Source organism: Cygnus olor, chromosome 12 (genome assembly GCF_009769625.2).
Source record: "Cygnus olor isolate bCygOlo1 chromosome 12, bCygOlo1.pri.v2, whole genome shotgun sequence".
NCBI classification, from domain to species: Eukaryota; Metazoa; Chordata; class Aves; order Anseriformes; family Anatidae; genus Cygnus; species Cygnus olor.
Window position 1 is genome coordinate 16,725,254 of NC_049180.1, and position 21,623 is coordinate 16,746,876.

At 36.1% G+C, this 21,623-nt stretch overlaps 1 protein-coding gene across 2 annotated transcripts in view; it reads left to right on the plus strand.

The window, feature by feature from the left end:
- Positions 1-21,623, plus strand: part of TOX3 (TOX high mobility group box family member 3) — a 76,828-nt gene that overhangs the window by 32,531 nt on the left and 22,674 nt on the right. For both annotated transcript variants that reach the window (XM_040571418.1, XM_040571419.1), the window contains exon 2: positions 18,747-18,812. In XM_040571418.1, the coding sequence (XP_040427352.1) occupies positions 18,747-18,812 (66 nt within the window). The remainder of the gene's footprint in view (positions 1-18,746; positions 18,813-21,623) is intronic.

Below are 21,623 nucleotides of genomic sequence, written 5' to 3' on the forward strand. Positions count from 1 at the left end.
AATGAAGATGAATGGAGAAAATTGCTGGTACAAGAATCACATGGTGGCGCTTAGCCCAGGTTGCTGAAAGTGTGATGGAATCTCACGGCTTCATTTATCAGTGTCATATTTGGGCTAAAAGTGAGCAGTATTGTTCTCATTTCTTCCAGATGGATAGGTCAACTTTAATATTTATTGCTCTTGTAGAACATTTGTTTGATGTATTTCCATTAGCTAGGCAATAATAGAAAAGCAGTGGAGAGAAACATAAAGCAGCTCCCTTCCTCTTCAACTGAAATATGGCATACAGTAATGTGTAAATATTTCTAAGACTGTCACTGATTTTTTTCCTTTTTTAATTTGATGACAAGATCGCATATATTAAAGAGTTTTATAGAAATAATGGGAAACATCATCAAGGAAATATAAAATATTTGGCTTCTGGTGTGTAATTTTTAATCTTTTCATGAGCTTGTTGTGCCTTTCAGGAGTGGCTTTTGCATAAGAATGTAAACTTTTACTGTAATACACTATGATACAGTAACACTGTATTTGAATGACTGTTAAAGGAAGAGAAGCACATTTTAGCAAAATCAACATACTGTTCTGGATTGCTTAAGTGGAATATAATGATGGTTGTTTCTGTCATCTTTTTTTTCCTTCAGTTCTGTTGTTGCCAATTACTTTTACTATGATGGGAAAAGACAAGTTGATATGGTTTCATGTTAAAACTTAAATAAGGGACCTAGCCATTACAGAATGGTGGCTTTGAGCTAATAGTGGTAACCTCTGGTTAATATTTATTAACTGATTTTTCCCATTTATAGGAATCAGATTTAAGGTGTTTGACGTGTATTATTTTATACTGTGGAAGGAAATTTAGCTGTTTGTGAAGCAGGTGTTGTGTTAAGTGCAGTGCAAACATCCTAGCCATATGTTTCTATAATTTAAATTAATTTGGTACAGTCATACTGTTAATCTTTAGTGACTTGTTGATTGGCATTTTGCAGACATATTTCTGGAAGGCACCCAATACCATTTTCTGTAGCCTTTCTGGCAGTAGCAGAGAGTAACATTTCCACAAATTGGAATCTTGTACAGCTCCGGGAAGTGAGCCAAGATTTAAATTAGACAATAACCTCTGCTCTGTATATAGCTTCTATTCTTCAGCTGTAGGGAAAGTGATTTGTTTAATACAGTCAGCTCTGCAGCATATAATAGACTGATATATGAGTCACTCCTTGGCAATGTGTGTTTCTTAAATTTATATAGATTGAACAACTAGTTGGTAATGTACTTAGTTACAGTTGTGCAAACAATAACTATTAGCAGAGCTGAGCAGACCTAGAAAAACTGCATTTGGTTGGTGTTAAGGATTCTGCGGAGTTTTAGAACAATACTTCTCTTCAGGTGCAGAAGAAAATTTTATAAACATGACTACTCTTAGAGCCTTTGAAAATCAATAATAACACTTTCATATCATAGCTTAATATTTCTTATGCTTTGCACATGGGCGTAGGTACACAATGTTTCTTAAAAATTAACCTTAGCATCAATCTGTGTTGTAGCTACACAACTAGGTTGCGGCTCTTTTTGTTTTGCCCTTGTATATATTTTTTTCTCTCTTCATGTTAAAATGTGTTGCTGTCAATTGATATCTGAGAACGTGAAGAATTCTTTTCTTTCCAAACTGCAAAGATCTTTTCTTAAAAGGGAGCTCTTTACACCATTTGGTTCATGTTTATTTAAAAGCTTAAAATCATTAGACCAAATCTCACTTTTTGTCCAACGGAAAATTGATTTTGCTAGCAAAAATGGTGTGGGCCTGAAAGAGAATATTCAGAAATATGCAAATAAGTAGAGATAGAAATCTGTTTGAGCAGCTGAACAAAGCAATCAAATTTTTTCCATTGAAAGTTTATTTAGCTTCACCATGAACATTTTCGAACAGAATTATCAACTGCTGTTAGTGAAATACTTCTTTTTATAGGGAAAAGGGGATTCTTTTTAAACAGAACTATTTTAATACTCAACATTTTTTTTTTTTGGCCAGGTCTTATATTTACAAAATAAAGCACACTGGAAATACTGAACAATACACAGATACATTTCCTAACAGTTTATAGTACGCTGCATATTCTGGATGGGTTCCAAGCAGTAGTTAGTATAAATGATATGCCAATCAAAATTATTTTTGCAACTATAACCTGTTATAATGCAGTCTCTTATCTGAAGCGTCAACTTGATATAAGCCAGATCTCTTTTCTTAAGCTTTAACTCTTACATGTATAATTTTCCTTGTCCTGGACTAATCATGCTTCTGTTCCATAAGCTTCCCAGTAGTGCACGATAGCAAAGCTTAATTTATCTACTTGTTACATAAATTTTAATAATTGCTGCTTCCATTAGGCCATATGCATTTTATTCCTTAGTAGGAGTGAATTATGTATAGAATATCTGATATATTTTAATGAGTGAATAAGATTTGTAAGTGTCCAGCATCTCCCTTCCAGGCAAGTTTTCTCATAATTCAGCTTCTGTATAGAAGCTGACTTTTTCAAAAAACCTCCCTGTAGCCAGCAAGTTGGTTACTGAAAATTTGACCATTTGCATTGGTAAGTAAATATGTGGTTTCATGATACAAAAGTTTTGTCTTTATAGCTAGCCTAAGGAGTTCGTTCCTCAGCTCTTTATTCATGCTCTACGTTAAATTGCATTTACCCCCAAATCCCAATGAGTTCAGTGTTTCATTTTGCAGTGACCTCAACAAAAGTTGTAATGGCATAAGGAAGGGTTTATGAATTAGAGTGAACAGAAAATGCACAGGAGGTTTGAAGCATGATGCAAGATGCGAACCTCTTGGAACCTGGGGTCACTTAACAACATGGCAGCAGGTGCCAGCGCTGACATTGTAGTCACTGGAATGTCCTTTAGTTTGGTCCTCATTGCTGCTGATAGCTGAAATCAAATCCCACATATAACCATTTTTTGGAAGCTGGAGATAGGTTGTAAATCTCATTCACTGTTGTTGATGTTGAGTCTAAATGTTGAAGGTTGTTTAGATGACTCGGGAACTTCTGGTGGGAGAGGGGTATGTGAAAATGCCATTTTTTTAGATCCTGATAATAAAAGTATCCATTAATGAGGCTGAAGTACTGTGAGATTCACAAACTGAATACCATTCTATATCTCTGAAAAAGACAGGTTATGGAGCCAGCAACATGGGTCTTGCTTCAGAGAGGATGAAGAGAACAGAAAGGGGCCCGACTTCCCCAAATCTGCATTTATGGAGCAAAACATAGGAAGAGTGAACACAACAGAAAGAGAATTAGCATTTGAGAATGCTGCAGGGTTTATATAGGGAGCGTAAGACTTGCTGTATAACAGAGACAGGCTTTCAATTTAGCATTCTTTTTATGAAGCATTTAGTGTATACGTCTATAAGGAATGTAATCAATACACGCACACTCACTCCTCATCCCCCTTTCACACATGCATGGTTAAATATTACAACATGGCAGAAACTTTTCCTTTTCCCAGAAGGTAAAATATTTATATGTCAACGTGAAAATTGATAGCCCTTTTATTTTTCTTATAGTAGCTAGTTAGATACAGATGATATTCCACTTACTGGAATATAGTGCACAACCGCCACCATCTGAATCAAATGGAAAAGCCCGATTCATGCTGGTAAATAACCTTTCACCATTTTTCTCTGTGGTAAAGTACCACTTCAGAGCTCCTGTTTTCCTACTGTTCCTTGGTTTCCTAGATAACCCTTACACAAATTTTGTTTACTTAAAAACAAACATACAAAAAAAACCTTCACCATAATGTTCCACAACAAAAACGATGAGGGTTAATTTATATCAAATGAAGGGAGCCTGCTCTTGTCAAATATCCCAGGAGTACACAGCATAGAAGTGAAGGTGTTTCTTATAACCAATAGTTTGTATGTGTGGTTGGATGAAGGTGAGATTATAGCACTGAAAGACATTCCTGTGTCCCTTGCAACCTGCCTGGCCTAGGTTCAGTATTAGTAAGGACAGGTCAGCAGAGAGAGATGTGTGAAGGACTATCATGGATATGCTACCCAGAATTTTCTTTGTGCTTGAGCACAAGTTTCCATGGTTGTGAGGAGGTGAAAATATAAGATACGTGTACAGGTATATGTATAAATAAGATATATGTACGGGAGATGAAAGAAAAACACATTTTTCTTTACAAGTTCTAGTTGTCTGGAATTAGCAGATCAGTTTATGTTTCTATTCACTGTTACAAGCTGCACATTATTTCAAATTATGAAAAAAGTACATTCATATGAAAGTGTATGTATGCTTTGAATTGCTTCTAAATGCTTTCAAAATCATTTCTTTTACAACATATCACGAACTGCTGTTTTTCTTTTAATTTTGAATGCTGAACTGTCCTTTGCTGTGCATTAATTTCCTCAAAGTTTTTCGTTCCTTTGTTCTTACTATTTTTAAGTTTCTTTTCTTATCTTCCTGCTAAGCTAATTTTTATTAACCTGTTCTGATAACCATTGTCTCACTGTACCTTTGTGTGCCTTTCTTCCAACCTTTGTCTGTTTCCAGCACTTGTACAGCATCTTATAGCAGTGCTGTAGCATTCCTCTCAAAACCAGGCTATATATATATATATATATATGTATCATATTTCACAACTCAGTTCTCCCATTAAAAATACGTATATATTTTATGTTATTTTTAACAAATTCTGGAAGAACCACTGAGAAACCTTTTTTTGATCAGCAAAGGAAATGTCATACTGGAGAACTGTATTGATGGTTCCAGGACAGATCATGCAAAGCAATTAGCTTGACGGTGTTGTTTTTTTTAAATTATTTTATATGACATTTTTTTTGTGTGTGTGTGTGGTGGTGGTGTTTTAAGTTCACAAATCATTGGACAATAAATTATTACCAGAAATGATTGTAGATGCTTGTACAAAATAAGAGAAAATTATTATTTATAATAATACTTGTTTTTTTACTGTGACCAGTTAGGTGTTCCTTGGTTGGTGTTTTCTTCTTTTGGTGGTGAGAGAACTGCCAGAGCATCATGTACTATTCCTCTGCTTCTGCCTTTTCCTTTGGATTCATACTGATACTGTACAGTGTCTTTCAAGTCAGGTCAAAACCAACCAAACAAATAACAACAAAAACTGGGTAGTGCAAAATCTCCCCAGTTTTGCAGACAAGGAAGCAACCAACCTTTGTGGATTTACTGTGATTTGTTCTTACTGTGAACTCATTAAGCAGTGTTTATGTTTCATGCTCCCTTGCATTGTTTAGCATTATTTCACTTGCTCACCAGAACTGGACGTTGGAATAGTAGTTCTCAACTCTTATGCAAGGTAAGAATTTGATATCAGGGAAATGTAATCTGACTTTTTCCAAAAAACATGGGTTAAAGTTATTGTGAGACAAAATATAATGAGGTAATGAGACAGTTTTTGCCATGGGAAATGGAAAAAAAAAAAAAAAAGTTATATGTAGGACTTTTCCAAGAGTGCACTGAGAGCAGGTTTCCTTTTTCCTTTACAGAGTTTTCTGATGTCTGGGCAATTGAAAGTGGGATCAAAATGTAAGAGAAATGTGAGAGAACTCCTGGTCTTTTCTAGCTAGTTGTAGCAGGCTACTGTCTGCCAGAAGCTGTTACGGCCCATAGTATTTTTGTGGTTTCATCAGAGTGTGAAAAAGATACTGTCTTGGAGACACCATAACAAATGTTTCTGTAGAGTTCAGATACCATCAGCTAATGAGGAACAACTAGGAGTGCTACACGAATATAAGCTTGGGACTTCTCCCATTTGACCTCCAGTTATTTGACCTGGCGTGTATTTAACAGGTATTCCTGAGGATATTTTTCATAGTTTCAACATTCAGACAACGCAGGTTCATATAAATCTCATGGCAAGATTTCAGCTAATTTCATAGATACTGTTTGAATTCATACTAAAGTTAAATCTGATGATTTTAAATTACACTAAGAAATATTCAACTTTTTTCACATCTTTAGTGTGAATAGCATAAGACACTGAAATGTATCAGTCCGCTAAACTAGGAGAATATTTTCAGAGCATGAGTTGTGAGCTATAGAACAACTCCGCAGAGGAAATGCCACTGCGATCTGGTGTCACTTATACTTCAAGAAAAGAAACTCAAAAATGTACATGTAGCGAAGTTCAGATTTGCTTATATCAAGACATGAAGAGAAGCATTTGACTGTTCAGGAGAGCTTTTATTACCATTTTTGGTCTTATATTAAAAACCAATGTTTTTTCTCTGGCATCTGAGAATAATGAGGCCAAATTACATTACTCAGATGCCTGGTGTGCTATTTAATATGCTCTTTAATGCTAATTAGTGGTTAGCATTCTGAAATACTGGAGCTGAATATCACCTGAAAACTCGCAAGGCCTAGCTTTTGTGTGGTGCAGCACACTCCTGGCCTGCGCAGGTGAGGCCATCAGTCAGGATGCATTTTACATAAGATTATAAACAGAATCACCTGATCTTTCTTAACTGGCATTGACCTGTATAATATCCACTGTTAATATTTCAACGTTAGGAATTTTCATGTTCGTTTGGTTGTTTGTTTATTCTTTATTATTACCTGAAGTGGAGGCTTTGAGGGAAACTGGAATCTTTTCACAAGTCATAAATGGAGTTTGCAGTGTACCCTTTGTGTGTCCTCATCTCTCAGCAGAACCTCAGGGGCTGCAATCAATATCAGAAGTAATTTCTGTGCCCACTTATAAGAAGAAATACAGTGACCCAATTAAGTGAAGAAAATGCTAGACTTTAGTAGTGGATGAAAATGCAATTAAAGTAGGTTACTCACCTTCAAAATAAGTTTCTGCTGCCCAAAACATTGCCTTTAGGATGGAATGGAACAGTGGGAAGCTAAAGATAGATAAATTAAGCCTGATTAGTCTCAGTGGCATAAATTAAGAATACAAGCTAGCATGAGGGATTATTCCACTCTTAAATTTAATTTTCCTCTACTGTTACTGCAGAGCATTGCATCCAATTCAATCTTGCATGTTTAAATAAAGTTAGTTGTTGCTGAAGACTCTCCAGAGGCCTCCCTGCTGTGGGATTTGTAATCCAGCCCCAACTAAAAGCAGTGGAGAGATCTATCAGGTTTAAGGTTGATGTAAGATGAAGAAACAGGAGCAAGTGATGTTATATGCCTGTTTCAAACATGCACCTATATGTATATTATATCGACACATAATTTTTGCAAAACTGGAAAACCTCTTTATCTGAGCAAAATTCCTGAATATTTTGCCTGCAGTCAGTTTCTTGTACAGTCACTTCATGCTTTCTCTTATGAGATTATCATAGGAAATCCCTGGGCCTCATCTGTGCTTTCCTGTTTGTTCCACATAGAGCGGCACTGCTTATTGCATGCTGCAGCTTCGAGGGGTGACACACCCACTAGCCTTAACACTGCTTGGCCTGGGTATTGCAAGCAGCCGAGTTATCACTGAGCAGAGCTTCATGAGAGATGACAACCTGGTGTTTCCCAAGTCTACCTGGTAAACGGAACAGGCTTTATGTACTTATTTTATTATATATACTTTTTTGCTGTTGTTGCTTCTTCTTTTTCCTGTATCTGCTTGTGAGATGATTCTTAATTTATGAGGCCTGCGAAACAGGGATAATCTTTTTCAGAGTTTGGAAAACATTTGCCACGTAAAGCATGCTTTGGAAATCAGTAATAAATAATCAAGTGAGAAATCTCCCTTAGGAAACTTATGAAGGGACAAAGAAACCAAGTGTAAAATTCCCTTGCTGCCACCAACCCCATCTTGGCTGAGGTTAACAACCACTGGAACAATTGGTTGGAACCACTGGTGTATTTCTGGGTGGCTTTTCTCCAGTTCTCATTCAGAGAATGAGAGCAGAGTTGCATTCTTCAGGCTGTCTTTGCAATAGATGGTATTGCTTTGTACAGCCTTGCATATAATGAGTAGAATTAATACTTTTAAAAATGCTTTTTTGTGTGTGTGTGTGTGTGCTGTTCGATTTTAGTTATATTTTCTAAAGTGGAAAGTGTTTAATCTCAGAAAAAAATGTTTGAACCAGGGGTATCAACATGGCTGCAAGTTGAGATATTTATGAATTCATGCATGTACTGACTTTATCCTGAAAGTGTCTTGACTAATCCTCCATTATGATTATTATAAAATGTCTGCATCTGCTTCGCCCTTTCTCTATCAATTGTATATCTAAAACCTGATATAATTTGCTAGTGTAGTAGAGCTGAATCACGGTCTAGAATGGAATTTATGATTTTTGCTGGAGTGAGTGAAATTTGATATAAGATTCAAAGAAAAGCTACTTATAGCCCAATTGCAGTATAATCACATCACTTTAAATTTCGTGTGAGAAAATGTTACAGTAATCTTGAATATAGTGATATAAAACTATTTCTTAGGATTCTAAGAATAAAATGCTGACATTATGTTAAGAAATGCTTAGATTCAATGCTTAGACAGCTTATATGAAATAAATACGGGGGTAGACATGATGAACACATTGGCTGTATGAACTTAATGCCTGAAAGAGGAAGGTGAAACAGAAATGTTCATATGGCAAAACCAGTTTTGTATTTGTGCATTCTCCATCCCCTCTCCCCCTATAAAAGTATCCCTTACAGCAGTTAAACTCAAGCTGTTGGGTACAAAAAGGGACTCGAACACTGGTGTAGCATGGTCTCATATCCCTGCTGGGGGGAGTTAAAGAAGGACTGCTAATGTTGCGCTTGGTGTATTGGGACAGGAGAAGGATGTGGCTGCTCTCCCTTCAGAACCTCATTGGCTTTCAGTCCGCAGTGTGCCAGTGGGCTCCTGTCCCTTAGCAGGACACAAGGTATGGGCCTCTAGCCATGAACCAGGAGCCAGCACCAGTGCTGCTATTGCAGTCCTGCGGCACGTGGGAAGGTAGTCTGGCGGGACAGTCCCAAAATCAGGTTCACAGATTTCATTTGGGTCTTCCTGGCAAGCTATTTTGTCCACGTGTACATGTTTGAGGCCATTCTGAGAGGCTGTTGATCTCCTTCTGTTTGATAAATGTCATGGAATATAGAGACATTTCCACTGTCTCACAGGGCTGTGGAAAGGGAGCAATTGTGCTTTAATCTTGCTGTGGTTCTTTAGAGCAGTTGTGGAAAAAATGTAATTCATCTTCCTTCTAGCCTCTGATGTTATCAGAAATGAGATCTTATGTATAACGTGCGCTGTTTAGATAATTGTAACTCATAAAATACATACATTGAATAGATGCTCTGAAACTGCATGTTTGATGAGACCTTTTTCATTTGAAATCTAAATTGCTACAAAGTTGTAAAAAAGAAAAAAAATATTACACATACATATGTACACGCAAGAGACATATCTCTATAAGTAAGTTCTTTTTGCATTTTAGCAATATATTCCTTCCATGGCATTTGCATCTACTCTGGTTTATTTCAGTAACATGGATGCGATCACGAAAATAGTTTCATAACTTATCACCACAAACAACTCTAGGTTAAAAAGCAAAGAAAGAAATTAATATAGTTTTTAGCAAATACTTAAAATTACATTTGCCTCTCCTTGCTTTTGTTACTGGTTGTAGTTATCTTAACATTCGGTCTCTTGTATTTTTAACCTTCAGGCAACAACAGGGTATGGTGATAGTGATTGCACATCAGAACTCTTTGAAGTAACATCCGTAGATCTTGTGGAGCTCTTTTTTTTTTTTTTTTTACATGAAAATTAGTGGGTTGGTCTAAACTTGGTATTTTTATTAGCCTTCTACAGAGGAAAAATAGTGTTAATATATGTAGGTGGATACAGAGAGATACCCAGAATCCATGTATAATTCTCAGTTTTACTTTCTTTGAAGCCAAGGTGGGTGGAATGGAAAATACATCCTTGTCTACAACTTGCTAACATGGTAAACTGGAACTCTTTGAACATGTGACAGCAAAGCATTTGGTATGTTTGTCTTGGAGAGAAATGTCAAGATTCAAACTAATTTTGTAACACCTTAATCTTGTATGAATATTAGGGCCAGTACTGCACTTTAGACCACCTTTTAATATTTATGCATTTAAATATGGAATAAGTAGCATTAAGAGTCTGGAATATATTGAATTGCCCTGACTGTCAGTCAACAGAATAATAATATCGTGTATATTCATACAAAGTTATTTCTTGCATATAAAAACTTTTATAGACTGTATCCTTCTTAAGAGATCTGAAAATGTCTAACATGAGACCATTAAATATTCCTTTCATTACTGTTCCTAAGATTGCACAGTATCACACTTGGCAAAATATCATTCAGTTACTGCTTTTGGCCGTGGAATTCACTGAAGAAATTCATATTAAAGAGTTGGGCTGGAATTAGAGAGATTAAGTCAGTGCTTTTTATTGTTATTGTTGAAGTTTTTATTTGTTGGCTGAAAGCTTTTAAAGTAATTTCAAATATTTTCATTCTAATTGCTTTCCTAAAACTTTTAAATCTGTAATATTTGCAAACTGTGTGTGATGGAGATTTGAGGATATATGAATAAAATATAAATGTCTGTTTTCTTTAGGATCTTGCTCAAGTATTTCATCCCTCTGATTTTTTTTTTTCTGGCTGTAAGCAAACAGTACAAGTGTATGTATACATACATACATACATTTATGTGTAAAGACACACATATATAAAATTAGTGTGGCAGATGTTTAAGACTCAAATCAAATTTGAATGGTTGCCTGAATTAAAGGTTTTTAAGAATTAAATAACAGAAGATTGTCAAATATATGATGGTACAAACACTTATGTAGAGATTCAATAATTAATGAGCCACTAATGAGATTATTCATTTGCCCAAAATTCAACATTGGAGATGTGATTGCAAAACTGGGTACTTAAAAGTATTCATTCTAACATTTTGTGTTCCTGTCTGTTGTTGGTTGCTCATCAGCAATGTGTTCTTAAGCAAACGAAGCTTCTGGAAACACTGTAGGACCTCCTTTTGTTTTCAGTGGGACCTGCATTTCCTCATAGTTATTAAGCAGCTGATTAAAGGTTAGGAATCTGATGTGGTGTTTTAGGAAATCTTTAGGTGTAGGAAAATGATAGAAATATCTGTAGTGTAGTAAGTTCTGGTGGGTGAAGTCACTAAACCTAACATTTCCCAGGTAGTTTTTCACATATGCACTAGGATCTTTCCTAGAAAATTTATAGCAGAACGTAGCAGGAAATGAGCCTACTTCCAGAAGGTACTTCAGGAAATCTTCTGAAAAAGTCTGGAAATGAGCAGAATGTAGTAAGCTGATTTTTGCTGTGCTATTTTACAGTAATCACGGATCATAATTTTGCTGTAAGAATATGAATGGAAAGGCTCAAGTATGAACGTGGCATGTTAACAAGTGGCCTGCTACATCATGAAATTCATCAGAAAGTGTAGCTTTTATGTATTGTCTCTGTACATATATAAATGCCCTATGCACACACATCTAAGTGGCTTGTTCTTTAATGTAGTTGTGGTACCTCATCTACTTCGGCATTTGGTCAAAGGCTGACCCAAATCCAAGGCTTTTTGACTGCATCTGGCCATCTCCTTTCAACTTGGTGAATCAGTGCTTAACCTCCAATGCTGACAACTCCAGTAGCTACTTGTTGTCTGTGGTAAATAATACTTTTTGTAATTGGCAGAGAGTGGTGTTTCTTCAAAAACATTAGAATTGCGCCAGAGAAGTTCAGATATTTTTAGGCGTAGCTATGTAGCATTAAAATTGAGGATACCGTTTTGCATCCCTTCTGAGGTAAAATTAGTTCTTATCTATTTACAAGGTTTTAAATTTTGTGTTTTAAGAGATGCTTCATTCATTTATGAGTATAAATCCCTAATAGGTTTAGTGATGTTACATCTGTGAGCCAGCCTTATAGTTTCTAGTAGCAAAAATAAAATAGAGTACTTGTATTTTATAAAATAATATGAATGCCACCTACTGTTTCTGAAGTATTGAAACTGTCATGAAGGACTTGCTCTTCCAGAAAAGAACACTCTGCTCCTGCTATGAACACATCATAGTTAAAAGTAAAGCCTCTACAGAGATTAGCTGGAAATCTATCCAGAATAGAAATGTTATTTTTACTTTCACTAAGAAAATAAATTGTGTTTCCTGTGGACAAAAACCAATATTTAATGTAATGCATCTGATGAAACACTTGTTTGTAGATGCTGATAGCTGATGATTTAACACGCCCCACCCCCCCCCCAAAAAAAAAAAAAAAAGCTTCCTCCCACTCCATCTACTTCTGTTGCCAGAATAATTTTAGTGTATATTGTTTTGTTTGGAGTAATCAGGCTGAAGTAGCATTAGTCCAGCTTCTCATCTTTTAATTACAGACAGTTTATTGTCTATGCTGTCCCACTTTCTGCATGGTTCCCCACCAGTCAGCTAGACTTAGCAATCTCCATTAATTTAATTTGGCATTTCATTCAATCAGACGGGCTGTGAACACGATGATTTTTTTTTTTTTTTTAAATAACACAATGCTCATTCTTAATTGATGTCCTTATCAGGCATTGTATTTGCCAGAGCTGTAATTATTGGTCAGGCAGCAAAATCAAATCTGCCCAAATGCAGTGAGGATGTTCTCTGGTGAAATTATTAAGATACAGTACTTAGACCTGCAAAGTAATTTAGTTTTGGTCTGTAATTACATCTTTTGGGATCGTTATCTTTCTTTTCACTCATAAGGATAGTGTAACCTCTGAGGAGTTAATTTGCCACATCTGAAGATAGAACTGAGATTCTTGCCAAAATATATGTTTGTGCAAGTAGATATTATTCTATATAAAATATATGAACATGTTCACACCATAAAAGAATGATTTGTATTAATGGCTATATTTTTTAAAAAAAAAGTCTTCTAATCTTATTGCAAAACTGCTGGAAATGTGATCAGTTGAGGCTGCTGTTTTCCATAAGCAATAAATTGACATTAGATAGTTGCACACCCGAATTCTATCATTTCTAAAATACATATGCAAGTGGATATGTAGTGCTGTGACATAACTAATTTAGCACTAGTTCTTCAAGCAGGAGTTGAACATCAAGCCACTGAGAATTTTTGTCTGAAGATACTATCCTGAGAAACTTTAAAATGTGTGTTTTGACTAAACATTAACTAATAATTATGTAAGGATTCTTAGAGTCGTGGTAGCCAAGTCCGAGTTCTGTTTTGAAGTAAGGGTTGGGATAAGGCTTTCTTTAAAAAAACAAAACAAAATAACAAAACCAAAAACTACAGGGGGAGGAGGGGACATCTGTAATCATTTATAATGAATCTTTTACTTATTCTCAGATTTATGATTTGTAATCTTTGAGTACAGAATTACAATCATTCTGTTTAATCTCAATATTTTATAAATCTCCTGGTATGTTCTGAGAAGAAGACAAAATGTGTTTCATTTGTGTGTTCTGTAAATATTTTGTTTGAATTTTTTCTTTTTTTCATTTGGAACATTTATTCGTGTTCTATGGTTTTGCTTTTATTCTGTGCTGGAACAATAACCCATCCAATGGTTTCTTTTTGGTTGCATTATTAAAATAACTAGCATTATTATGAAAGGAGTTATTTAGAAAATGTATTATAGTTGCCCAATGAAACTAATTTTACTGTGAAGCATAAAATAGCAGTTTTATAAAAATTCTTGTTTGTTCCATTGAGATGCTCTGATAGAATTTTGGGCTCCTGTATGTTTTAAGTTCCTTAGGTATTTCTCTATTTGCCTTGTTTTGCTAATGAATAGTGGTGCTCTAATGTTTTTCAAATTAGAGTAGCATCACAATTGGGTTGACTTAAAGACAGAAATGTACAAAGCTTAAATAAATAATACTGATTAAATATTGCAAGTAAAATAATCCCTCCATTAAAATTAGTGGCAAAATTCCCATTAACTTTTATAGGTTCATAATGTTATTCTGTGTGTCCATAACATCTTCAGAATTAGTTATTAGTTTTAGTCTTTATACTTTTGTTTATTATGTTTTTGTGGTGTAAACTTCTCTTGCCTATTTCTTGCTGTGGCTTTCGACTATTCAAAGTTGCAGAAGGACAAGAACTCGAATAGTAGCTCCTATTTAACCTTTTGGGATTTGTCTGAAGATATTTTTTGGTAGTCATTAAATGTCCACAGAGTCTGAATTCCTGATCTGTATCTCCAACTGCCAAGGCTTTTTAATGAAGCCCACCATCAGGTTTCTTTCTTAAAACATTGGTTCCTTGATTCATGTGAATTCATTAGTCTAAGAGCTTTCATAACCAAACAATTTTTATGCTCTGGTAGCTACAAAGGGTAGCGTGGAAACCCAAGTAGCATTCTACTTTGATTAAACATGCTTAATTCCTTGATTCACAGACAGGAGTCATAATGTCTGGCCTATGTTTGGTCAAAGAAAATGTGCAGTTTGCAGAAGTGGGGCAGTGATGTGCTTTTTAAAGCTTGGCCAGGAGTTGTTTTGGTCTTCATTCGGGCATGCAATAGAATAGAGGGCATGAATTCTCCCTTGGCATTACAAATACAGACCCTTCCTACAGAAGAGGTCTAGATGTTGGACTTTGGTTTGGGTAGTCAAAGCTGAGAGAAGAGCTTCAACAAGCGATTTTAGAATCAATCAGCTTTCTTGACGTTCTTTATACAAGGAGTTAGTAAGCAAACACTTGGTCTCTCCTAACAGCCTTCTTGTTAGTGCTTACGGATTTCAGCAGAGCCAGTTCAAGGGCCTTTGAAAGAGTATAGGACTGAACTGTCATACTTTTAGTGCAATAATTTTCACAAACAACAAAAGCTGTGAATCAGAACAAGTTCAGAAGAGGATTCATTTGTTTGCAGTCTATTTTGTGCAATCAGTACGTGTGTATGGTTTGCATTGATTTGCTGCAGCAGAAAGTTATGGTACTCAGGCTTTATATGTTTATTGAAACTTAAGATGGAGTTTGTTGAATTCCTAGAAACAAAGGAAACGAGTAGTACTGTGCTTAGCGCCTCATTTGGTTGGTGTTGCTGATATTGCTTGAAAAGTCAGAGCAACTTTTGTATAAATGGGTTGATGGTATATGTTGCCAAAGGAAACAAAGAAATCTGCTGAAATAAAAAATCTGCTTTTGTAGTTACAGACCTGGGGCTCTAGGATCTTTAGATGCAAAAGTTTATGCAAAACCTTGCTCGTAGCTATGGCTAACTCATTTGCAAAACATCACAAAGCCAGCATGAAATTAAAAGATAGCTGGACTAAGTACTGCATCTTAATCTTGTTCTGTCCCAAGGAAACACAAGAGATGGGACCCCACGGGACTGTACCTGGGCAGACCTAATTGGGGGATCTAGCCTTTAATATGGATGCCCAGTGTCGAGGGTCGGAATGCTCTGTCATGTTTATGAGGGGTCTGGGCAAGTGATCCTTCAGAAAATAAATGGAGAAAAGTGTTGATTGTAACAAGAGTCATTTCACAGAAAACATCTTTCCCAAATTATTTTACTAAAATAGACAAGAACCCCTTGTTCTATTTAGAATGATTTATAACTGTTCCCAGCTGATCACAAAGTGTTTCTAAATTAAAAGCCATTAATTATAGCCTTATATAGATACAAAGATATGCAAGGGGTGCTTTGTAATTCCAGCTCCGCACTTCAGGTGAGAGCTTTTTAAATTACTTGGACCATTGGAGCCACCTGCTTGACTAAATGCTGAGGGCCCTGTGTTTCAGTACTCATCAGTGCATTGCAGTGTTAACATTGTTACTGATTTTTCTCATTTCTCCAGGGCAAATACTAATTAATGGATACAATTCACAGCTGATTAGCTGTAGTTTCTTCAGTAATTACATTCGCAGACTAACTGTTCAGAAGAGGATTTCTAACCCAGTTCTTATTTCACTCTAAGCTTAATTTGTTTTTTGAATTGTTTAGGTCCTTAAGATAATAACCATTTTATTTTCTTTTGTTGTTATAGGTACCATTATATAATAAGGAAGTTTAATCTTAGCAATACTCACTGATAATTATTGTGTGCCTTAAATGGATTTCTAATTCAGAGAGAAAAAATAAATTTCAGTGATATTAGTTAGGACCCACACTAACAAAAGCTTAAATGTGCCAGGTTCTGCCATCAGTGCATGAGTCATATACAGTAGAGTCCTAAATATTGTACCCCAATAACAGAGTGAATCTAAGGCCATACAGTTGCAACTTCTAGCTATGACATTCCTCATTATGTCATTTACCTCCACAGCCTTAATAAAATGGAAAAGTATGCTGTCACAAGGAAAAAATGGTTGGCATTCATACCAGCAGCAGTTGTGATGTGAGGAACACATGTAGATCAAAACAATATAGAAGTTTACCCTCTGAGGTAAAAAATAAAAAATAAATAAAAATCAGCTACATTCCCATTTTGAGGTTCTGGAGCCCCTAAGACTCTAAACTCATGAAAATAGGATTGGGTTTGTTCCAACTTATTTATCCTATTTATCCAGTATTAGAGCTAGTTGTTAGTGCATGTTGTGCCTTTGCATTTAGGTATTATTTGAAAAACTTTATATATATATATATATATAATTTCTGGTTACTGTAGAAAGAACAGCTCTACTGGAACCATTGGTGTTCCTTCATGTAAATCCTTCTTAGTTTGCCACTGGCCGACACTGGAAAAAGTCTATCCTGTTGACCTCCGTGTTGAGCTGAAGTAGTATATCTTTGTGCCCCAAATCCACGCACACACATCCTTCTGTGCCAAGACAGTAACTTCAATGTGCAATTTCATTTGTTTTTTTTTTTTTTTTTTTTAAATTCTCCCCAAAATGGGTGACATCTGGACTTTTAAAGGTGGATGACATTATTTCAGTAGCTGAGGATAACAGTTTAAATAATTATGAGGCAGTGTACTTATCATTTTAGGGCCTCTGTTGCTTTAATGCATGATACAGGTTGAAAGAATCAGCATTTTAAGTATATATGAAGTGTGGAATTTGATACAACTTGATCTCTTCTGTTTTGTTGATCAGGACTCAAAGACAGTATATTCACAAGAGACATGAGGCTCCAGTTCTTTGTGTCCATGTTCCATTTTTCATCCTCTGTCATTACAGTTTCCTCAACTTCTCTTTTTTCATTCATTTGACTTTTGGTCTTATTTTGTGAAATGGATTTTGGAGTTTTCAGGGAAAGAACCTCTCTTGAAAGGATCACTCTTTGGCCCCCCCATTGCTCCAGGATGCTGCAGGAACTGGAGAGAGTCACGGTCTGAAACATTTCCCTGCTAAAAACAGTCAGGCACCAGGCACTGCAAGAGCAAATTGAGCTGGAGCAAAGTGGTTTTCGTTTCAGGACAGGTTCACCTGCTCTGGGAGCACAACAGGGTTTCTTGCTTGGAACGAAAAACAATCTCTGCAAGTGTATGGTTACCAATCATCAAGCACTTGTTGCAGAGTTTCTGCTGGTGCTGGTACTGTTTGCTGTTGTACTTTGTTGTTGTTTTTATTTGGTTTGGGTGGGGGGAGTTGTGATTTTTTGTGGTTGGTATTGTTTTCTCTGGCAAGGTCTGGCAAGATAAAACCTCTGAAAAAGTTTGCTTTACAGAAATAAAAAATGGGAGCTTAGGGAAGAATGCTTAGTGTGGTCCAGCAGCGGTAAAACATGGTAGGGCGTTGTAGGGGCAGCACTTTGCTCTCATTTGATGCTCCTGCAATGTGCACCGTGCCTGATACTAGAAATCTGAAAATGCAAAAAAATTTAATTTAGTGTCTTATATGGTAGCTGCATGACATGCATGGTGTCTGTTCCTTGAAGCAAAGACTCTAGGCACCTGCCTGCCTTTGGAAGTGCCGTTTAAGGGAATAAGGCACGCTAACTGCCAATTAACCAAATTCTGATAATCTCTTCCTTTCTGTGCTCAGTCTGTAGAAGAAAAAGTACTTATCTACATCCACAAATGTTCATACTTGGGTGTTTGGAGGAAATGACTTAATGGCATCTGTGAGGATCCTTTCTGATCACTCGTTTGGGAGAGGAGTTGCACCCCAGCAGGAGCAAGCGATCACCCAGCCCGGGTAGATCTCGGAGTCTCCATGTGATGCCGTTCCTCTGATGTGAAAAATCCTCAGCAAAGTCTTCTGGCCTTAAAGATCAGTGGGGGTGGGAGCTCAACTGGAATGAAGGATAGACAAAGGGGGATTGCTTGGCTTTTTAATTTTGCAGAAAGAATGGGATTTTAAAAGCAATGCTGCAGATGCTCTTTCTTCTCCTTCTTACCTTCATCTCTTTTAAGCCAGCTCTGCTTGGAACAGTAATACAAAAGCTACTTCTAGCTAGAGCTGTCCTCAAGATCAAGATCATCTGCAGAAATATAATTATGTGTGTCAGAAGTGTAGCAGATTTGAAATGCCTTTTCTGGGGAATAGTCTATTTGTAATGGGCACGTAATTTCCAAAGACGTCCCTAGGCCTGTGGGATGGCTTTGTGACACAGAAAGTTGAAAAGGTACGCTTGGAGATCGTCCATGTGCAGACCTGGGGATGCAGAAGATATAATAATAATAATAATGTTAAATAATAATGTTCTGACTTCAAAGAACACCTGCAAAATCACATCTGTTTTGCTTTTCTTAAACTTTTCTGTGGTGGTGATGGGGTAAAGAAAAGTTTATTGTGGCATGCATTAAAATCCAAATATTTATTTTTCTTTCAGTTTGGAAACAATAACAACTACATGAACATGACAGAGGCAAGTAATGCATTTCTTGCTGCAAATGAGGTAGATGTTTTTCTTTTTTTATCTATGCTCATATTCTGCTGTTTGCTTTGATAATTTAACAGACTTTGAATGGATGAAGAGTGAAGTACTGAATTTCTGTGTGTTTTATGGAGCACAAAATAAAGACTTTAATGAGAAAGAAAATAACCTGACAGCTCTCCATTACTAGTCAATTTAGCTGTCCATAAGGCTGTTACTTACATAGCATGTCAATAGAAACAAATCTGCTTTATGTATGAAAAAAATCATAAACAGAAGGAAACAAATAAAAGGCACAGTAGGTGTACATTTTCAAAACAAGCTTAGTAATATTCAATAGCAGCTAATGTGCTAATTTCTGTTATAGATACAAATATTTTGATTTGGGTTCTTAATGCTCATATAAGTTAGAAAAACAAAACCAACTTTGTTGCCTGAAGCGTGCTGGGTGAGGGAAACGTCTGATCGGGATTAAGAGCAAACCTGGGGGTTGGGCTGGTGGAGGCTGGCTGGGCTGTAGAGGTGATGGATTTGAGCACTGGCTTTGAGAAGGGAAACAGGAGAAAGGTACGGCAGCTGCAATCTGTGTATTTGTTGTTACAGTGGTGCCTCCTTCCAGCCAGTTAATAGACTATCAACATGCTAATATTGACCCCAGCTCCAGTTAGAAACACCTTTTGCTTGTCACTAAAAATCAACAGCTTTTATTCCAAAGGGAGTGGGAAGGATGGAAAATGCATGATGCACTGCCTAGCAGTGTGTGTGGCAATATAAAGAAAAAGAACTCAATATTTATATCAGGTGTATGCCATAAATGATCTTCCAGACATAAGAAAAGGTTAAAACCTGGGCAGCCTTGACTTCACATGTTGTAAGTGGTGATTCAGTCAGAGGTATTCTTATGCACTTTTAAAAAAATGATCTTGGAGAAAATAAGTAGAAAGGTGTAACAATAAATACGAAGGTTAGAATTAGGAGTCATATTTTATGAATCATTTATACAATGGTCACCATCTCTTTTTACCCAGCAAGACTGCTTAGATAAGGGAATATTGTTTGGCACTAGCTCCAGTGTTATTTGTGATAATGAACACAAACCCCATCTGTAATGACAACATGATGTTTCTTTCTGTAGAATTTCTTTCCTACATTTGAATCAAACATTGATGAAAGCTCTGCTGCCAGCAGCTGTTCAGAGACAATTTAATTCCAGCTGTGATAATTCACCGTGTCAGACATTGGCTGTTATATGTTGATACAACAGTTCTCCAGATTTGCATTTTTATCAAAAGGAACAAATGTTTTGAACATTTCAGTACAGATGGCATTTAACTGTGTACACAGTTTTTTTTTAAACATGTAAGATATAAATATTTGAAAAGTTAATAACTTGAAAAAATATATGATTGGTAAGATAAATCCCACAAATGTTAGAACATCTCTTGGTCATAACAGTGCCTTTCTGCAATCCCAAATTGCATACTATTCAGACCATTTCTGCAGGCTGAATAGCCCAGTGATTTGGATTTAAGACTACTTCACTAAGGGGCTTTCTTTCTTCTTAGATTACATCTATTTCATCTTCATTCTTAGGTCCTTGATATGTTTTTAAAAAAGACATATACACGCTTGGAAAAGTTATATTGTAAGAATTAAATGCACATTTTAAAAATGTTATGTTATACATCAATTTGCTCTCCCATTTGTAGTAAGCCGTGACCACTAAGATGACTGGGGCTTCTCTAAATAAAATATTGTATTATTGTGTAACTGTGTTATATATTTATACAGATGTCCTAGATTTATTGTTAGATGAAGAAAGACCAATTCTTTTAATTACTACTATCTTATAAACACAAGTAAAGAGAGGTTCAAGCGCTCTGTAATAATACTGGTTTCACTGACCCCCTTTGCTTGAACAAGGAATAGAAATATCATTAAGTGTTACTGCTTGCATTAAAGCATGAACCTAACTTTGCAATTACTGCATTACAATGTATTTAATTATAGTGTTTTTACATTAACATGAATGTAGCTTTCCTGCTAGGATTTTGGGCACGATCACTGCTGAGCTAGAAGCCCATTTTATTCCTGTAAATAATGCCTTAAGAGTGTAATCCTAGAGCACATTCAGGCTAAGAAGCCACACATTTGCTTTGTTTTCTGTCTCTGTGTCATGATTACCACGACCCATTTTAAAGCACCTTAAATATTTATTGAAATAATATTTCAAGTGTTAATTACAGTGGTAATGAAAACAGCCAAATGCCACATATCAAGAATGAGTGTTTATCCGTATTGTTAATGTGATATGTTAGATTTCATTAAGCAGTAATGGGGTAGCAAATGAGTCACAAATTACAGTTGCATCTGTTACTAGACCACATTAGTGCCAAAATAACTGCAAATGCAGCCATAGGGTTATGTTCATTAGCCAACCACTTCTCGTGGCCAATCCATCCTTTGTGTTTGTGAACTAAGGGATACACAGGATTCAAAATTTACACCTTTTGTGATATAACAGAGGGGAAGTCAAACGTCTCCCTGTCGCCAGCCCAGCTTTCAGGTCCAGAATTAAGTTACAGTATTGCACCTCGAGTCTCGGCAGACTGACAGTAGTGCAGACTGCAGCAGTCTGGGACCTCATCATTTCTGGTGTGAGACCAATAATGACAGCTGACAGGTTCTATATGCAAGCAAAGGTTTTACTTGTGTTTCAGTTTCCATCTTTTCTCAAGCGGTTACTAATTTATATCATCATTAACAGTTTGAAGGATGACAATTTGCAGCAGTTAACAAGATCTTTCACTGAACATATCATTTTTAAATTAA